Source organism: Podarcis muralis, chromosome 8, assembly GCF_964188315.1.
Source record: "Podarcis muralis chromosome 8, rPodMur119.hap1.1, whole genome shotgun sequence".
NCBI classification, from domain to species: domain Eukaryota; kingdom Metazoa; phylum Chordata; class Lepidosauria; order Squamata; family Lacertidae; genus Podarcis; species Podarcis muralis.
The window spans coordinates 8,070,925-8,091,940 of NC_135662.1; the positions used below are offsets into that span (position 1 = coordinate 8,070,925).

At 46.6% G+C, this 21,016-nt stretch overlaps 1 protein-coding gene across 3 annotated transcripts in view; it reads left to right on the top strand.

Annotated features, from left to right (window-relative positions):
* The window catches only part of FAM135B (family with sequence similarity 135 member B), a 141,737-nt gene that overhangs the window by 91,264 nt on the left and 29,457 nt on the right, over positions 1-21,016 (top strand). For all 3 annotated transcript variants that reach the window (XM_077932714.1, XM_077932716.1, XM_077932717.1), the window contains one exon: positions 20,705-20,858. In XM_077932714.1, coding sequence (XP_077788840.1) covers positions 20,705-20,858 — 154 coding nt within the window. The remainder of the gene's footprint in view (positions 1-20,704; positions 20,859-21,016) is intronic.

Below are 21,016 nucleotides of genomic sequence, written 5' to 3' on the forward strand. Positions count from 1 at the left end.
AATAGGCCCACAGAGTTTGCATTTGTGAGCTTGATTTATCCCCGCAGCTTCTGAAGGTGGCAAAGTGAGTCAGACCGTTTTGCATACCAATCTCTATGGTTAACAAAAAAGGAAAGGTTTGATTGGCAAGTCACTTTCCACAGGTGGAAGATGATGATGGCAGTGATTTACCAATAAATAAATATTATTTGGGGGGACAGGCCTATGACAAGATTTCTAAGGAAGAACAATTTAGGATGCAGCAGATCTCTGGCTCAGATGACTGGTGCCCAGCTCAGCAGACATTAAACCCTCAACCCCAGTTTAGCCAAATATATGCTGGCATAATTTGCACATTCTGGCTCTGCCAGCTGAGACTAAAAAAAGGTAAAGGTAAAGGACCCCTGGCAGTTAACTTCAGTTGCAGACGACTCTGGGGTGGTGGCGCTCATCTCACTTTACAGGCTGAGGGAGCCAGCATTTGTCTGCAGACAGTTTTTCCGGGTCATGTGGCCAGCACGACTAAGCCACTTCTGGCACAATGGAACAACGAAACCAGAGCAACGCACGGAAATGCTGTTTACCTTCCCGCCAGAGTGGTACCTATTTATCTACTTGCACTTTTTGGTGTGCTTTCAAACTGCTAGGTTGGCAGGAGCTGGGACCCAGCAATGAGAGCTCACCCCGTCGCTGGTATTCGAACCACCGGCCTTTTGATCAGCAAGCCCAGGAGGCTCAGTGGTTTAGACTACAGCGCCACCCGCGTGCCAACTGAGACTGGGGTAAATCCCCAAAAAGAGTCATTCTGGGGGCATGGCATCAGAGATGGAGGACTTAGGCTGGATTCTAATCCTATTTAGCTCAGTCTCATGACCTGGAAACCTGACAGAGAAGACTGTTTCAAAGGCTTGTTTTTCCTTCTGCTAGGCTTAGGCAGAGCAGCTGCTGAACGGTATTTGACCCTGGTGTAAATTTACGCCATCTTAACGTACAGAGGCCTGCTTTACTTCAGCGTCTTCTGCATACTGATTTATCATTTGCACCCCTTTCAGGAAAAGAGGGACCAGAATACTGCAATGCCCCATATCTCATAATGCTTAATCTGGACTTCTAAAATGTCCGATACATTGGGCCTGCACTTGAAAACTTTGGGGGAATTGTCACTGTAGGAGAGAGGAAGTAAGGCTGAACTTTAAAATGATTGCAAAAGGAAGTACTATTGTTATTGTTTGAGACAGGAATCAAGCTAGCACACACACAAAAAAAACAACCCAGCAAACTGAAAGGGGCTAATGTCTAGTTTGATGTCTAGCTTTCATTCCTAATTATTACTGCAAATGGTTTAGAAGGAAGAGTCAGTTGACATTGTGATATCTCTATTTCCACAATATATATAAAGGTAAAGGTACCCCTGCCTGTACGGGGCAGTCTTGACAGACTGTAGGGTTGTGCGCTCATCTCACTCTAGAGGCCAGGAGCCAGCATTGTCCGCAGACATTTCTGGGTCACGTGGCCAGCGTGACAAGCTGCATCTGGTGAGCCAGCGCAGCACACGGAAACGCCGTTTACCTTCCCGCTATAAAGCGGTCCCTATTTATCTACTTGCACCCGGGGGTGCTTTCGAACTGCTAGGTTGGCAGGCGCTGGGACCGAACGACGGGAGTGCACCCCACCATGGGGATTCGAACCGCTGACCATATGATCGGCAAGTCCTAGGCGCTGAGGTTTTACCCACAGCGCCACCCGCGTCCCTTAATATATATATATATATATATATATATATATGCTTTCGTAGATTTTCACGGGTACAGGAATGCAGGTTTTGGTGTCCTCGGGTATCTTCCCGTGTAAAAGTTGGGGTGTCTAGGCGACGTTTCGACGAGGTCTCACTCGTCATCTTCAGGCAGGTGCTTTCGGCTTCTTGTTACTGGAACAGAGCAGGATCTCAGTGTTTGAGTTCCTATAAATACTGTTGAGGAGGTGTGGCCTCCAATGTTTTGGGCAGAGAGGAAGTTCCTAGGCTAGTGTGCCTTTTCTTCTTTTGTTCCTTAATTGCTTGAGGGATATCTTGAGTGATTTCTTGAGTGATATCCTGAGTACCACTTAGGTGGGTCATTAGGTGTGGATTAGTTGCTAAAGCCTTTGTGTCTTGACCTCTTGAACTTTGTGAAGAGTTTTTCTGAGAAGATGGGTGTACTACATTTAGTTGTGCTCTGGCTTGGCTTCGTGTATAGGGGCGAGCTGTGGTTTTGTGGCCTGTGCCAGCCAGATCTGTGTAGGGATTGCAGGGGGGTGCAGCATCCGGAGGTGCCACCATGGTTTGGCTACTGGATGGTGTCTGTAATTTATCTGTGGAGAGGGTCTGGGTTTGGGTCTGGTGTGGTTGATTGGTGATGGCGTTCTGTGTGCCTCTGGATCTGGTGTCAGTTTTTGTGGGGAGGGCTAATTTCCAGATGTCTGGCAAGCGGGATGTGTCGTCACGCTTGTTCATGTTGTGAGGGTGTTTCTCTATCTCGATGGCTTCCATGATTATTCTCTTGTGGTGATGTTCCATGTTAGAGAGCAATTTGGAATCTGCAAAATTAATTTCGTGTCCTGTTTCTTTCATGTGTTGGAAGAGAGAGGAAGTTTTTTCTTCTTTTTTGACGGCATTCTTGTGTTCTGCGATACGTGCATTTATTCGTCTGTTTGTTTGTCCAATGTACGTGGCTGGGCAGACTTTGCAGGGTATTTCATAGACCCCTTGGTTTTCCAACTGGATTTTATCCTTGGGGTTTCTGAGGATATTGGCTATTTTTTGGTTGGCGCAAAAGGCTGTTTTGATATTGTGTTTATGGAGGATTTTGCTAATTTTATCTGTAGTGCCCTTGATATAAGGAAGGAGGGCCATGCCATTGTTTTCTTCTGTGTCTTGGTTTTTGGGGGGTGTTTCTTTTTGGATTAGCTTCGTAACCCTGTTTTGCTGGTATCCATTGGCAATTAACACATCTCTTCACACGTTCCAAACTCCTTCCAGTTCATAGAAACAATAAAGAAGCAAAACCTACATCCCAATGACCTACTTGTGAGCTTCGATGTTGTATCTCTCTTCACACAAGTGCCCATTAATGAAGCCTTGACAGCCATTCAAAACAAATACAATCCCCCCGAATACATCTTGGACCTGACCAACCACTGCCTAACCAACACGTACTTCATCCACAATGGACAAAGATACAAACAGATAGAAGGAGCACCTATGGGATCACCCCTCTCACCGGTCATCGCAAACCTGTACATGGAACACTTTGAAACCAATGCTTTAGACAAGTCAGAACACAAACCCAAACTTTGGCTCAGATATGTTGACGACACCTTTGTAATTTGGCCACACGGGAAGGAAAAACTGGACAGCTTCCTCACACATCTCAACAGCCTACACCCCAAAATACAATTCACTATGGAAATAGAAGCCAACAGCCAACTTCCCTTTCTTGACGTCCTAATCTACAAAAAACCTGATGGCTCCCTAGGACACACTATCTACCGGAAAAAAAACACACACCTACCGCTACTTACATGCACAATCACACCACCACCCTGCACAAATAAACTCCGTAGCCAAGACTCTCATCTCCAGAACCAAACGCCTGGCTGACAAAGACCACTTGACAACTGAGTTACAGAATCTCTCAAATGTGTTAATTGCCAATGGATACCAGCAAAACAGGGTTACGAAGCTAATCCAAAAAGAAACACCCCCCAAAAACCAAGACACAGAAGAAAACAATGGCATGGCCCTCCTTCCTTATATCAAGGGCACTACAGATAAAATTAGCAAAATCCTCCATAAACACAATATCAAAACAGCCTTTTGCGCCAACCAAAAAATAGCCAATATCCTCAGAAACCCCAAGGATAAAATCCAGTTGGAAAACCAAGGGGTCTATGAAATACCCTGCAAAGTCTGCCCAGCCACGTACATTGGACAAACAAACAGACGAATAAATGCACGTATCGCAGAACACAAGAATGCCGTCAAAAAAGAAGAAAAAACTTTCTCTCTCTTCCAACACATGAAAGAAACAGGACACGAAATTAATTTTGCAGATTCCAAATTGCTCTCTAACATGGAACATCACCACAAGAGAATAATCATGGAAGCCATCGAGATAGAGAAACACCCTCACAACATGAACAAGCGTGACGACACATCCCGCTTGCCAGACATCTGGAAATTAGCCCTCCCCACAAAAACTGACACCAGATCCAGAGGCACACAGAACGCCATCACCAATCAACCACACCAGACCCAAACCCAGACCCTCTCCACAGATAAATTACAGACACCATCCAGTAGCCAAACCATGGTGGCACCTCCGGATGCTGCACCCCCCTGCAATCCCTACACAGATCTGGCTGGCACAGGCCACAAAACCACAGCTCGCCCCTATACACGAAGCCAAGCCAGAGCACAACTAAATGTAGTACACCCATCTTCTCAGAAAAACTCTTCACAAAGTTCAAGAGGTCAAGACACAAAGGCTTTAGCAACTAATCCACACCTAATGACCCACCTAAGTGGTACTCAGGATATCACTCAAGAAATCACTCAAGATATCCCTCAAGCAATTAAGGAACAAAAGAAGAAAAGGCACACTAGCCTAGGAACTTCCTCTCTGCCCAAAACATTGGAGGCCACACCTCCTCAACAGTATTTATAGGAACTCAAACACTGAGATCCTGCTCTGTTCCAGTAACAAGAAGCCGAAAGCACCTGCCTGAAGATGACGAGTGAGACCTCGTCGAAACGTCGCCTAGACACCCCAACTTTTACACGGGAAGATACCCGAGGACACCAAAACCTGCATATATATATATATATATATATATATATATATATATATATATAAAAGCCTCTAATAATAACCCTATGAATTCCCTTTCCTGTATCAGCATTAACACAAGCTGATCATAGAATCGTAGAATTGTCATCTAGTCCAACCTTGTGCAGTGCAAGAACCACAGCTAAATGCTAACAGCCGCCATCCTATGTCCTGAGTCTAAGTTTGGGCACAAGACATGATAAAGAATTGTTTGTTTTAGTGACGTTATTATATAGCTTTCATGGGGGATAAAAGGGCCCCATCCTTTCTGTAAGAATTATATACGCCTAAAATTATATATTGGACGAGGGTGGCGCTATGGGTAAAAGCCTCAGCGCCTAGGGCTTGCCGATCGAAAGGTCGGCGGTTCGAATCCCCACGGTGGGGTGCGCTCCCGTTGCTCGGTCCCAGCACCTGCCAACCTAGCAGTTCGAAAGCACCCTCGGGTGCAAGTAGATAAATAGGGACCGCTTACTAGCGGGAAGGTAAACGGCATTTCCGTGTGCGGCTCTGGCTCGCCAGAGCAGCGATGTCACACTGGCCACGTGACCCGGAAGTGTCTCCGGACAGCGCTGGCCCCCGGCCTCTTAAATGAGATGGGCGCACAACCCTAGAGTCTGGCAAGACTGGCCCGTACGGGCAGGGGTACCTTTACCTTTACTAAAATTATATACCACCCCCCCCTCCTGAAAGCAATGCAATAATGTCACAAAAACAAACAGTGAGGTAGAATTTAAAATCATGTGTCTAACAAGGTTATTAACTGCCATCAACTCTACTGAGTTAAGAGCTTAGGCACATGCATTATATGTGCAATTATACATAGAGCACATTCTGAATTAGAACAATTAGAATTCCAGGGATGTGTGTGTGTAGATATGAAATGCTTTTAACTCTTTCTTTGATCAGAACCAAAATGTTCAGCTTTAAAAACTTTTATGTCTGGTAGGAATTGATCGGTTTTGTTCCTCCAAAACTCCAGAGTAGATTGTGGGTTCCTTAGTCCTCCTCAGGTACGCCCAGGGAGGTGAGGTCCGTCAGCCAAGAAGAGATGAAGATTTCTGGCTCAGAAACTGACAGCCCAATATTCTCCCTGGTGCCACTAAATACACAGCCTTCTCATGCCTGCTCAGAAGTAAAATCTCATTAAAGAGACTTCGTTACATATCAGCATGAAACACTGAAAAATATTGGTCACAGGGTGGGTGGCTGTTGCAGCCTGTCATGCCAGGCTCCCCCCACCCCCTGCCCGCCCGCTGGAGCAATGCCAGGCCTAGCTGGCCTGTTGTCAAGGCCGTCTTAAGCATATCCGGCGCCGTGGTGCAAAGAATCCCTCCAGTGCTCCACTCCTGTTTCCCAGAGTTGTCAACCTTTTCCCAATCCTCTGTGGGGATCACTATCTTCTAGCAGGGGCTTGGGAGGGAAGCCAGCCATATAGTTGGTGGGGCGCAGCTTCCATCCTAAGCTCCTGTGGGGATAGCTCTCCTCCCGCGGAGGCTTGGGAGGCAAGCTGCACGCCCACCAGCCATATGGTTGACGGGGCGCAGCTGGCAGACGTGCGGGAGGGAAAGGGGAGGCCGCCGGCAAAGCTACGCAGCTCCCCCACTCACTGGGGCGCCCCTGAGAGGCTGGCGCCCTGACACAACACGGCAGTAAACCCAATGGGAAAGACAGTTCTGCCTGTTGTGGGGAATTCTCAGGCTGGCCACTGGAGACTGGTGGGCTTTCCCTTCATCGGGTTGATTTGAATCCTGGCCAATCCGGCTGGGCCAGGAGAGAGGGGCTTGAGGAGGTACTAAAGGCTGGCTGCAGCCGACCCCAGGGGCCACTGTCGGCCAAAGAACAACCCTACCTACAGCAGCCCCCATTCAATGACACTGTGGCTTTATGTATGCTAACTTTTCCCCACCCCCTTTCTAGCACTCTGTGCTCGTCGGCTTTACTGTGGTTCAATAATGGTTGCCGTTTTCAGAGCCAGGAAGGAATTTCTTCTCCAAACAGATTGGCCCCGTTTGGAGGTTTTGCTTTCCCCATAGTGATAGTCACAACTTTGGCAGATAAGGCATTGGGTGGAATCCTTCTTGTCTAACAACATGTGGTGGTTGAACTGGTGCATCACCCCCACCTTAGAATTGTGCGATAACAGGGTACCCTGTTAGAGGGGTCTAGTAGGTTTCTATCCCATAGCCAAGGTGTGTGGCAGATGGGCCATAGAGCTTCCTTCAGTGACTTGGGAGGGTAGACCTGCAGCTTGCGGGTGACCCGCTAATCCTGACTTGACCCTGTCATGTGACAGCCCTCCACCAGGGGAGTGCTATGTGGGATATACACCCAATGCCCAAACCACATCCAACCTACATCTTGAATCAATAAAGTTGTAGCCAATTTTTTTAAAAATCCCAGAATGTCATCTTGTCCAGTTTGTTCCCCTTCTTGACTCGGGCCTTGCTCCCTAGGGGAGAGGTGGGTCACTGCGAGTGGGTCCACAGTGTCAGTGGGGAACAGGAAAAAAATAAGAGCCAAATACTGAAAGAAATCAGGTGTTTCCAAACAGAATTGTTGAAGGGGTTGCATAAACAGTATATTTTCCATTCCCACATGCCCTACCAGATGTTGACGGCAACGTCAAACCACCCTGGAAATATGGTCTAGAGAGAGAGAAAACACAGGGAGAAAAGGGTCCTGCTCGGTTAGACCAAAGGTCCATCTCATTCAACATCCTATGCCCAAGCCTATAAAGGTAAAGGGACTCCTGACCATTAGGTCCAGTCATGGCCGACTCTGGGGTTGCGGCACTCATCTTGCTTTATTGGCCGAGGGAGCCAGCGTACAGCTTCCGGGTCATGTGGCCAGCATGACTAAGCCACTTCTGGTGAACCAGAGCAGTGCACGGAAACACCGTTTACCTTCCCGCCGGAGCGGTACCTATTTATCTACTTGCACTTTGACGTGCTTTCGAACTCCTAGGTTGGCAGGAGCAGGGAATGAGCAATGGGAGCTCACCCCATCACGGGGATTTGAACTGCCGACCTTCTGATCGGCAAGTCCTGGGCTCTGTGGTTTAACCCACAGCACCACCCGCCTATAGGAAGCCCACAAACAGGACCTGAGTGCATCAGTACTCTTCCCATTTGTGAATCCCAGGATCCAGAAGCATAGTGTCTCTGGCACAGCATAATGACCTACCAAATAATGGCAAACTGCTCCACGATTCATAAAATTTCATTGTCCTTGCCTGTAAATTGCTTCAAGGCTGGAGGGTGAACTATGAATAATACAGGAGGTGCCTGCAGGAGCAAGGAAGCAAAAATCAGGGAGAGAATGGGATATTTATGCTAATCTCCCCCAGTGATCCAGACGTTCTTTGATGCACAGCAGTGAATTGCAGCAAATGAGAGCTGTTTGCTTTTTAAAGCAACTTGCCGAACAAAAGTTTGGAATACTTGTGATTGCTGGTTCAAAAGGCAGAAGGAGGGAGAAGAGCTTGAAGAAACATTTCCCTCTACTTGTGTTTCCCAAGCAGCATAGTGTAGATTGCAACCACTATCCAAATCCAGACCATGCGTACAACCCACCTAGGATTGCCAGATGTCAGGGACTGGCTGAGGAGAAGAGGTAGAAGTTGCCATACCAAGAACATCTCAGAGAAAGCGTAGAAGGAGAAGGTTTTGATCCTGGATTCTGGTGGTAGGAAGCTGGTCACACACACACACACACCCAGAGGAGGGAAAGAGCTGGGAAGTACTGGAGGCTGGGAGCTTGAAGGATGATGAAGAGGAGGAAGGAGACAGCTGCCTCAGCAGAGACAGGAATCAGACTTGGCCATTCAACCACAGAGCCACTCTGACAGCTTCTCTGCTGATAGCCTGCAAGACAACCTCCCAGAACAAGGTGTAAGTTGCATATTTTTGAGCAGAGAGCCAGGCAGAAACAGAGAGGGTCCTTGAGGCTCACCATAGTGTGATGGCCTGGGACTCGGAACTGGAGGAGTCTTGGTCCGCACCGGATCCTCTGCCTCAGGCGACATCTGAACCAAGTCTGGGGCCTGATCCTGAATAGTCCCAGTCTGCACAGGTTCCCCTGCAACAAGCACCAGCTGAGCTGAGTCAGGGGCCTGAGCCTGCCCTGGCTCCAGATGCGGGGATTACCTCGTTGCCTCCAGCTGGGTCATCACTTACAGCTGCTCCACTACCAGTTGGGTCAGGAGAGGCGGAGGCGGCCCCTGGGTCTATTAACCCACTGACATCTCCCGAGCTGCAGAGACTCAGGTCTGAGAGGAGAGACCTGAGTACTCGCAGGAGGAGTGCTCGCCTTTGGGCGAGACAGGGAGGAGAGTCACCGGGGGATGGCCATTACCCCGTCAGAGATAAAAGGCTGATGGACCCAGGTTGCGGGAGCAACATTGCTGCTTGCTGAAACCTGCCTCAGACCTTGTGCCTGACCTAGCACAGTTACCTGCCTTGGCCCTGTCGGACTGACTCCTCGCGGAATCCTTGGATTCGGGACCGGACCTGGACCGTGTTGCTCGGGTTAACCCCTGGGCCCAGCACAAGAGGGAGTGTCTTAATACGGAGGGATAGGGAGTGAAGGAGGAGGTACAAGCCAGTCTGGGCAACTGCTTCTTTTAGATAGGAAGAACCTTTGAAGTTTCCATGTGTTCTGTGTTCTGCTTCCTTAACCAAGAAACTAAATGTAAGTTAAGCGGTATTTCTCTGACTTTCTCTGATCTGTGAACGACTTGCTTTCCTTGTCAGCTCCCAGCACTTTGGATATTTGTATCAAAGGAGCAGGGTGAAGTAACTGTGACTGCTGCATAGGCAAATGACCATAGCTCAGTGGTAGAGCATGAGCAGAGTGTGGGAATGTTCTGGGGTGCAGGAGAGGATATATTGACTAATTAGATCCTTATCCAACTTGTGCTAACAAGTTCCCAAAATATCAGCAGAGTTTATAAACATTCCCCTTTAAGTGTGCAACGGTAACGCTTGCACAGGTTCGCTAGAACCTCTATAATAATTACTCTGGTAATTTCCCCTTTTGTTCCCTCTTAAAATACAAGACACGACACAGTCTTTATAAAAGTATAAAAGAGTTTACTCACGTTCTGTTCACAATATGATCCCAGAAGGCAGGCAGGCTTAAAAAGGTTACATACATTTAGAATCTATCTTGTAGCAAGATAGTCCTCATCTCCTCTCTTGGCTGGGAGCCAAGAGAGCATCCTTAGATGTTTCCTCATCAAAGGAAGATGGCAGAGAGAGAGAGTGGCTGCCTGCCCTGTGCTTTTGTCATTACCTGCACAGGTGAGGCCACACCCACCTCTGGTCACATGCGGAGGAAGTCCGTCCCCAGGAAGTTTACCTGCTTGCTGGACAGACATCCCTCCCCATGTTCTAACATGTACACTCTAGGAATGTTGTCATTGACTGCTCCTGTGTTTACATCCCACACAGAGGCAACCTCTAGTGTCAAGGAGTTCCACAGGATAGGGGCTACCACACTAAAGGCTTGGCCCCTGCTAAAGGCCAGTCTCAGTGCATGGGTGGGACCACCACCAGTGCCCCACCAGAAGACCTCAGGTTGGGCATAAGGAATCAGGAAGTCCTTAAGGTACTTTGAGCCAAAGTTGTTCCAGACTTTGTGAATTTGCACAAGAACCTTGACCCTGTTGTGACCAGAAGTTGATCACCAGTGCAGTAATCCCATTCAGGGCATTTTAAGGGATGGCGCATCTGACAGCAGACCAGGAGATTGGCGGAGACAATCCCTTCCCACACAATTGCTTGTGATTCATTGGAGTTGAGGCTGGAAGCCACGGCTGTCTTCTAGATTGAAAGAAACCAATAAAGGCGTCCGTGAGGAAATGTCAGATTGACTGTAAAGCAAATAAAGCTGGAAAGGTTGGAGTCATTGATCACTATCAGGTGACAGGGTGGTATTTCCTCTCTGGTGATTACTTGACACTTTGTATAAGTTTACTCTTCTCGCCCCCTGCACATTTACTCATCTTCTGCAGCCATTGTTTTCATTTCCCCTCCTTTTCCATGGAAAAACAGTGTGACTTGAAATGTTGCGCAGCTGGCTTGATTGCATAGCGCTGCTCTCCTCCAGATGTCAAGAGGGTCTCTGGAGTGGATACAGTGGGTGGACGTTGTTTCGTAGCCTGACAGAATGCTCTGTCCCTCGTGGATCTTTTGCAGGGAGATATGTGAAAATGTCTTCCGAGTGTTGCAGCTCTTTGCAAAAATTGACACCTGAGCTGAATCTATGGCTCTAGGGAGGTAGCTTCAACCTCACTGTCTCACCCAACAATGGATGCTGCAGAGTGTGAATTCACAGCACAGGTTATGTGACCGAACAGCATCAATATGCTCTCTTTGGGTTGAGCAAATTTGCCTCCATTTCTGTTCGTTGTTTTGCTTTCTTGAATGCTGGCATTTAAGGGAGGCACAAATATCCCAGTTCTTATTCCTAATACAGTGGTACCTTGGTTCTCAAACTTAATCCGTTCCAGAAGTCTGTTCCAAAACCAAAGCGTTCCAAAACCAAGCACGCTTTCCCATAGAAAGTGATGCAAAATGGATTGATCCGTTCCAGACTTTTAAAAACAACCCCTAAAACAGCAACTTAGCATGAATTTTACTCTCTAATGAGACCATTGATCCATAAAAAGAAGGCAGTAAACAATGTACTGCAGTCACACAATCGATCAGTGGTTGAACTGGATTCAACACAGTCACAAAAACAAAACAAAAAGATCCGCAAAAACAAAAATGCAAAACAAATAGCAAAAACAGACAGACCTCAGCATGACACTCAAAATGGAAGTGTGGCACTCAAAACGGAGCGTGTTCGGCTTCCAAAAAAGGTTTGCAAACCAGAATACTTACTTCCGGGTTTGCAGTGTTTGGGTTCCAAGTTGTTTGAGTACCAAGGCTTTTGAGAACCAAGGTACCACTGTAGGGCTTTTTCCTTTGCAGGTACTCTAAGTTGAGTGTGAACAAACGATTAATATTGTGTGTACACTCCATGACAGCATGTGCAAAATACTTGTGGGTACTCGGTGAACCTGCTGTGACCTGTGCCAGCACCAACCTTGCCCTGCCTCCCCATTGTCTCAACTGGGGCAAATGGGAAAAGCAGTGGCACACATGATCTAGCTTTTCTTTAGCACATCCTTTCTTGCAGTTCTTCCTGAGACTATGAGTTCCAGAATTATCTTCAGGAATGTGTCCATCTTCTTGACAATCTCCATTTGGGCCATGACCTTTTCCCACCAGCCATGCCTCTAGGACAAGGTTTCCCAAACTTGGGTCTCCAGCTGTTGTTGGACTACAACACTCATCATCCCTAGCTAGCAGGACCCATGGTCAGGGATGATGGGAGCTGTAGTCTAAAAACAGCTGGAGGCCCGAGTTTGGGAAACTCAGCTTTGGAACAATGCTACACTCCAATGTAGCACCATTGTGGTTGTGGCACTGTGGGAGGACTTGGAGTTGGAAAGACATCCTGTCCAGTTTGCACCTAAAGGCAAACCGACCAAATTGGTGCACTCTGAAATGATACCCGAACCAAAATACAACCATCCTTTGAAAACTCGCACTTCTCTGAATTTTTCAGGGCAGTTCTCCAGCCAGGTAATGTGTACAGAATTGTGTATACTGGGGTAAAGCGTGCCTAGAAATGCATATGTTAGTGAAAACAGAATGCAGAGATGCATTGTATTATTTTCCCTAGCCTACGTACATTTTAAGCTGCCCAGAGTGGGTATAAATAATAAAATAATTGTTGTTGTTGTTGTTGTTGTTGTTGTTGTTGTTACCTTACTCTAGTACAGTAGTACCTTGTTTAGTGACCGGTATCCATTCCGGAGCCCCGGTTGCTGGCCGAAAAGGATGCTGGAGAAAGCGCCATGTCTGCACACACACACAGAGCGGTTTGTGCTTCTGTGCATGCGCGAGCGGTGAACCCGGAAGTAACCCGTTCCGGTACTTCCAGGTTTGCTGTGGGCGTTCAATGGAATGGGCACTGAATGAGGCGAACGCTAGACGAGGTACCACTGTATATGCATTTTGGCTGGAGAACTGCATTACAAAATGCAGAGAAATGTGAATGCCAAAGCATGGCTGTTTCAGTTCCCCTATAGCAGGGGTAGGCAACCTAAGGCCGGGGGGCTGTATCCAGACCAATCGCCTTCTAAATCCGGCTGGTGGATGGTCCGGGAATCAGCGTGTTTTTACATGACTAGAATGTGTGCTTTTATTTAAAATGCATCTCTGGGTTATTTGTGGGGCATAGGAATTCGCTCATATTTCCCCCCTCAAAATATAGTCCGGACCCCCACATGGTCTGAGAGACGGTGGACCGGCCCACGGCTGAAAGTTTGCTGACCCCTGCCCTACAGTTTTAGGAGGTGTAAATTAAGTAGGTTCACTTTTAAATGCAAACTGCATTTCCTTCCCCACCCCTATCCAGAACTTTGGCTTCAGCACCATTGAAAACTCATTATTTTGCCTCCTTTTGCAAAGCAATACAGTGCTGGTAGCTCTGGCAAGAACCAATTACTACAGTCCTGCTTCCCTCCTTCTCTTTAATCTGCTGCTTCAGAAGCTGTCAAATAATGAAGCTGTGCCGTGATGCGATGATCCCCACTTACATAGAGAAGAGACCAATTTTGTTTACTAGCTGGGGAAAGTGTTCCGAACTCCTAATTAAGCGGAAAGCACTGACGCTGCTTTGGAGATGTCCCTGCCACAATCATAATGTTCCGGGGGAACAAGTGGGAAAATTACGTGGGGTGTATGCGATGCAGTGTTACATGAAAGTACCATATTTTTTCGTGTATAACACGCCCCCTTGTATAAGATGCCCCATATATAAGATTTTTGAGGACTCCAAATTGAGAAAACAGGGGGAGATTGCCCAGAGTTGCTGAGCTTTTGGGGGAGGATAGCCCATAGATGTTGAGCTTTTTTTTGGGGAGAGCAGAGTTTTTTTTAGGGGGGATTGCCAAAATTTGGTCACCCGCCTGCCCTATGCTGCCAATCACGCACATCGTTTGTCCCCTCGCAGGCAGAGGCCGCCAGTCACAAGCCCAATTTCAGCAGCGACAGCCAATCAACAACAGCCCTTCCCGCAGCTACCAATCCCACGCCCAATAGCCGCAGACAATGTCCATAACCCCACTATGCACTATCCATGTATAAGACGACCCCCCATTTTTAACATTAATTTTTAATTAAAAAACAACCCTTGTCTTATAAAGTACGGTAACTTGTTCCCAGTGGCGTAGCGTGGGGGGTGCAGGGGGGGCCGGCCGCACCGGGCGCAACATCTGGGGTTAGGGCAAATCCACAGGTTAGGGGGCGCAAATCCACGGGTTAGGGGGCGCAAATTACTTGCCTTGCCCCGGGTGCTGACAACCCACGCTACGCCACTGCTTGTTCCACTGGTGAAATGTTTTGCACCAGTGGAAAGTGGGTGCACAAGGGGATGCATAAACAGGATGCCGGTAAATTTGTTTCTGCTAGTGCAACAGTTGCATTGGATTATGTTGTTGTGCAACATTAAAACTCACCCATCCGCTACTGCAAAAGCCACTTTTTATTTATTTATTTATTTATTTTTCCAGGCACCTTTGCTTTAGCGGATGGATAGAGCTCTGTGTTGTTGATCATATGTGGAGCTGTGGGAAATTTTCTTTGAAGGTCAAGTTGATTAAGGTCCTTTAAAAAAGCTCCCAAAATGAGCAGCCAAGTCATGGGCTGCATGTTCAAGCCAGCATGGAAATTCAGACCATTTCCTCCCTGCCACTAGCATCTATGTCATATTTCTTATTGAATTATCGAGGGCTGGTTATATAGGGTCGCCATATTTTTAAGAGCAAAATTTGCCGACTTCTACTTTTCACTATGGATCGATATGACAACTCTCACTTTAAATATTCCTACTATATGTAGGCTATAGAAGCTGTGATATAAGCGGGTGGCGCTGTGGTCCAAACCACTGAGCCTCTTGGGCTTGCCGATTGGATTGCGGTTCGAATCCCCGCAGCAGGGTGAGCTCCTGTTGCTCTTTCCCAGCTCCTGCCAACCTAGCAGTTGAAAAGCACACCCAAAAGTGCAAGTAGATAAATAGGTACCACTCCGGTGGGAAGGTAAACGGTGTTTCTGTGCGCTGCTCTGGTTTCGCTGTTCATTGCGCCAGAAGCGGCTTAGTCATGCTGGCCACATGACCCAGAAAAACTGTCTGTGGACAAACGTCAGCTCCCTCGGCCTGTAAAGCGAGATGAGCGCTGCAACCCCAGAGTCGTCTGCGACTGGACTTAACTGTCAGGGGTCCTTTACCTTTTTACTATATGTAGGCTATAGAAGCTGTGATATATTGCTGGTAGCCTTGTTCTTAACATTCAGCAACAAAATAATAATAACAATAATACACAGGACTCAACTTCATTAGATGCCCATGAGATCTAGAATTAGGAGAGAGGGAATAAAATCCACTTCCTTCCACACAAAGCATATTTTTGCCACCTGCCCAAACCATCTGTCTTAAGAGGCATTGTGAACCTCAGGGTGTGTTCCTGCGGAGGAGGAGGTCAACAACAGCATTGATGAGAGACCTTCCTCAGGAAATTACACCCAAGAAAAGCAAGAGTGCACTCTGAAATATGGCATTGTGAATAGACACTTCTTCCTAATTATTTCTTTTAATAGCTCTTTCAAAATTGCTTCTGTTGGGAGTAAGTAATTTGCCTCATTTGAACATAGCACCGCCACTTTGTTCCTCTGTTACTAGTCATTTTACAGCGTTCTGGTAATGACCTGTCACATTATAGAAAAGTAGTAGATCAATAAAGGCAGGACAGGTTGGTAATTAAAATGATGCAATGCACACCTTGAAAGTTCATTTGTGATTCTATAATGGGGCTGTTCCAAGGTGCTTTGTGCATGTTTTATGATAAACAATTGGGAAAGGTATTAATTGTCTGCGTGTTCCTTGTAGTCAGCCTGTACATTTCTTAATTTGTAAGTAGGGGAGGGGGAGAGGTCTGGATATAACTCTGCTCTGAATGGCTCAGTGAAAAGGAGATTGGACAAATTCAGGGAGGAGAAAGCTATCAGCGGCTAATAGCCATTATGGCTAAGCTCTGCCTCCACAGTTATGCTCTAAATACCAGTTGCTGGAAGACATGAGAGAGAGCTCTTGTGCTTGAATCCTGCTTCCAGGTTTCACACAGGCATCTGGATGGCTGCTGTGAGACTAGTTGGTCCATTGGCCTGATCCTGCATGCTCTTTGTATGTACTTAAGAAAACTCATACAAATGTTACTGCTCCTTTGCTAGCAGATCTCTCCTTTTGTGGTTGAACCGATTCCTGAAATTCCAATCTGGACTGTGACTCACACTATGTCAGGTTGAAATAATTTATGTCACGCTGACATTTTCTTGCTAATGTTTGAGGAGGTTTATGTATCCAGTGTAGTGATAGCACGCAAATTAAGTGCCGTTTGCATTCTAATGTGAGCCTGCCCGTTTCATGCTTCCCAAAACGATAGGTGAACTGAAGGGCAACTGTCCTTCAAAATTCACACTTTTCTGAATTTTGTTATGTAGCTCTCCATCCCAAGCATATGTAGATAATAATAATAATAATAATAATAATAATAATAATAATAATAATAATAATAATATAGGAGGAAATGTGCAGTGAAATGCATACATGAGTGAAAATACCACACAAAAGTGTCTTGAATTACAGGGAGCTGCTATCAAAATTTTGTGTATTAGGAAAAACGAGCACTGGGAAATTTTGTTGGCCCAGAGTGAAACAGAGTGTCCAGGTGTCTGAAGATTAAAAGTCCTTTGAAATCAAAGTGTTTGCTGGCACTTGAATTCAAAATTCAAATTTAAAAGCTTGGCTAACAAATAAAAGGTTTTCAACTACAGTGGTACCTCAGGTTAAGTACTTAATTCATTCCGAAGGTCCGTTCTTAACCTGAAACTGTTCTTATCCTGAAGCACCTCTTTAGCTAATGGGGCCTCCTGCTGCTGCCACGCCGCCGGAGCATGATTTCTGTTCTCATCCTGAAGCAAAGTTCTTAACCTGAGGTACTATTTCTGGGTTAGCGGAGTCTGTAACCTGAAGTGTATGGAACCTGAAGCGTATGTAACCCGAGGTACCACTGTAGTCCTATGCTGAAATCACATTCAAAAATTCTCAAAGGGGAGAGGAATCTCAGTGAAAGTTTCACGAAGGGGATATGCATTTTTTTATTTTTATTTTTGCTGGATTTGACTTACTTTTGAGGTGACTGATTCTACAAATCATTGGTCCAGTGCCCTGCAGCCTTCCTGGCTTCACACACTTCAGTTAAATCCGGGGGGGGGGGGGGGTAGAGAGAGAGAGAGAGAGAGAGACGCCAGGAGTCAATGCCTCTCATAATACTTTTTCAGGTCAGAAAGTGTGGGTAGTCAGGGAATCTAACCAGTGCTGGATAAATACTGGGAGAGATTCAATGTTGCACTGTTACAAATGTTCCATTACTGCAAGAATTTCTACTTGCCCAATGGAATCACCTCCCCCTTTTCCCACTCCCTAGGGACGCGGGTGGCGCTGTGGGTAAAAGCCTCAGTGCCTAGGACTTGCCGATCAGAAGGTCGGCGGTTCGAATCCCCGCGGCGGGGTGCGCTCCCGTTGTTCGGTCCCAGCGCCTGCCAACCTAGCAGTTCGAAAGCACCCCCGGGTGCAAGTAGATAAATAGGGACCGCTTTCTAGCGGGAAGGTAAACGGCGTTTCCGTGTGCTGCGCTGGCTTGCCAGATGCAGCTAGTCACGTTGGCCACGTGACCCGGAAGTGTCTCCGGACAGCGCTGGCCCCTGGCCTCTTGAGTGAGATGGGTGCACAACCCTAGAGTCTGTCAAGACTGGCCCGTACGGGCAGGGGTACCTTATACCCACAGAGCCCATTTTGGCAGGTGAGGGGGGACACCATGGGGGGGGGGAGGAGAAGGGGAAGTTCCTAAGGCACTAGTAGAAGTCCTTGTGTGTGTGTCTGCTAGCAGGACCAGTTGTTGTTGTTGTTTAATCGTTTAGTCGTGTCCGACTCTTCGTGACCCCATGGACCAGAGCACGCCAGTCACTCCTGTCTTCCACTGCCTCCCGCAGTTTGGTCAAACTCATGTTAGTAGCTTAGAGAACACTGTCCAACCATCTCGTCCTCTGTCGTCCCCTTCTCCGTGTACCCTCCATCTTTCCCAACATCAGGGTCTTTTCCAGGGAGTCATCTCTTCTCATGAGGTGGCCAAAGTATTGGAGCCTCAGCTTCAGGATCTTTCCTTCCAGTGAGCACTCAGTGCTGATTTCCCTAAGAATGTATCTAAATCCAGCCCATTCACTGGGAAGAAAAACAGACACTGTGATTGACCAACTTGCAGTGATAACGCAAGACCAAAGCCCCAAACCCACAATTATTATTTTTTTACAAAATTCTAAAAGGGTCCCGAGAATGAGTCAGAAATGTCTTTCACAGGTGCAGAAAGCATTCAAAAAACTGGAGGATGGATTTCAGAAAAGCACAAGTTTTCACTGCTGTAAAATAACGCACCCCCCATTCTGTTCCTCCGTTGTTTATTATCTTGTTTCACAGCATTTTGAATTGAGACAGGCTGCAAACATGTCCTTTAAAACGCTGCCTTGTTTTGCAACCACACTGCATTAAGTTTGAAAATTAGGTGGTGTTGTGAATTGATGACTTTTGAAACAAAATGAAACATTTGGTTGCTGTCGTGGCTTTTCTAAACAATCTGAGGGTGGAATCCCACCTCTTTGCCGCGTGATAAATACAGCAAGAAGGAAGAAAAAAATGACATGTGGGAATTGTGTCTTTGCTGTAATTCTCTCTCTCTTTACGCATTGCTACACAAGATACACTGATACATGCATGTACACACAAGTGCATACAGCTCTGGGCTGTAGGGGAAAATTTTAGTTTAGAAGAGAAGTTAGCATAGTAGTGTTTTATTAAATCACAAATGATTGAGATATAAAGAGAGGGATTGTTTTGCTCCCATTGCAAGATCATCATCATCATCATCATCATAATTTATACCTTGCCCTCCCCGGCCAGAGCTGAGCTCAGGGCGGCTAACACCAGTAAAATTACAATAAAAACATAATAGGACAAAAAAAATCAACTTAAAATACAGGTTAAAATACAATTTAAAATGCTGCCTCATTCAAAAGTAGCCGATAGATCAAGACCATAAGGGGAGGGAAACATAAGGGTCAGACTGAGTCCAAACCAAAGACCAGGTGGAGCAGCTCTGTCTTGCAGGCCTTGCGGAAAGATGTCAAGTCCTGCAGGGCCCTAGTCTCTTGTGACAGAGCGTTCCACCAAGTCGGGGCCACAGCCGAAAAGGCCCTGGTCCTAGATGAGACCAATTTAACCACCTTGCGACTTGGGACGTCCAAGGTGTTGTCATTTGTGGACCTTAAGGTCCTTCGCGGTGCATATCAGGAGAGGCGGTCCTGTAGGTAGATCACCGTAGGATCACCAAAATGACTGTGATTAGCAGCTGGTTCAGGACGGATGAGGGACATAATGCTCCAGATGCTATCAGAAGCGGCTCTCTGGGTGAAGTAGATCCCCTGTACTAGTATGCCAGCAGGAGGGTTATTGGGTTATTGTTGCTTACAGGGTCGAGGAGACAGTAGGGAGGTCACCACAGTCACCCTTAGTCTTGGAAACTCCTGGCATGCAAAATATTGGTCTAGCTAGATCTTGGTATTGTTCTCCAAGGGACGTCTTTTTAAGCCAACTCAGCCTGGAACTATTGTAAACTGAGCGTTGCAATACTGGTGGAATTAATTGGTGGGTTAATTGTATAACCCCAGGGGAAGGTGAGCCTTTTTTATTCTCTTTCGATATACAGTGGACGCTCGGGTTGTGAACGTGATCCATGCGGAGGCACGTTTGCAACCTGCAGTGCCGGGTCTGCACATGCGCAGGTTGCAATTCAGTGCTTCTGCAAAGCGTGATTTAGTGCTTCTGCGCATGCGTGACCACCAAAACCAGGTTTTGGCGCGTCCATAACCCAAAAACACGCAACCTGAAGCATCTGTAACCCGAGGTATGACTGTATATGTACTTGCAGTTATACCTAGTAAACCTCCCCCGAAAGGCAACTGTTTGAAATACACAAGCGAGCTTGAAAGAACACTCTGCTGCCATTGTGGTTCAATTATAATACTGACTGGATTCTGGCAGCTACCCTCAGTGCAAGGATGGAAAGAATTCTGGACTGGAGTTTTGTTCTTGTGGAGGTACCAGCATGTTGGGAGATGGAGCGAGACTACAGAGGGGAATTGGTGTATTTTTATTTTTTAGGGGGATGTGGCGTTTATGGCTCCTGTGAACAGAAATCGAAAATGGAATTGCTGGAATGTGGATAACAACAGGGGAAAATATTTCACACAGAACTATGAAGGCGAAAGCTGAGCAGACTAGTGGTTGCAAACATAAATGAAAATCAAGCAAAGGTTCAACACCAGAATGGTTTATTGACTAATTAAGAAATGCAATGTGATCCTAGATGATCAGCACTCTGTGAAATTCAGAGCATGGGAAGTCACCCAAAGATATACAGTTTGGCATTTATATTTGTCTTTTTATTGTATTGTAATTTGGAATGTTTTAATGTGGTTTTTATTGGATTATTAAAATGGAAAACTTAATAAATATTATTTTTTTTAAAATTGAGCATTGTGATAATCTGCTCCCCTTGTCTCTTTCTTTCTTTCTTTCTTTCTTTCTTTCTTTCTTTCTTTCTTTCTTTCTTTCTTTCTTTCTTTATTATGCAGGGTAGCTTCTATGTGCCCTCTGGAAACTGCATGCAGCATGCGCACAAGTGGCACAAAGACCTTTGCCTCCTGCTCCTCAAGGCGTATCGAGGACTCCACATGTACTATGCCTTCATCACGAAGGAGATTCCCAATTTGCCGCAGCTGAAGTTAGGTAAGAGGAGAGCCGTGGCCTGAGATCTGAGCATGTGGACCAGTTCTCGTGTTCAGGTGACTTGAAGCCCAACAAGATGACTGATTCTGCCATACCAATCTCCCCTCTTTGCTGCCATAAGGAAACTGCTTACACACATCAGTCCAGGTACCTTGGCA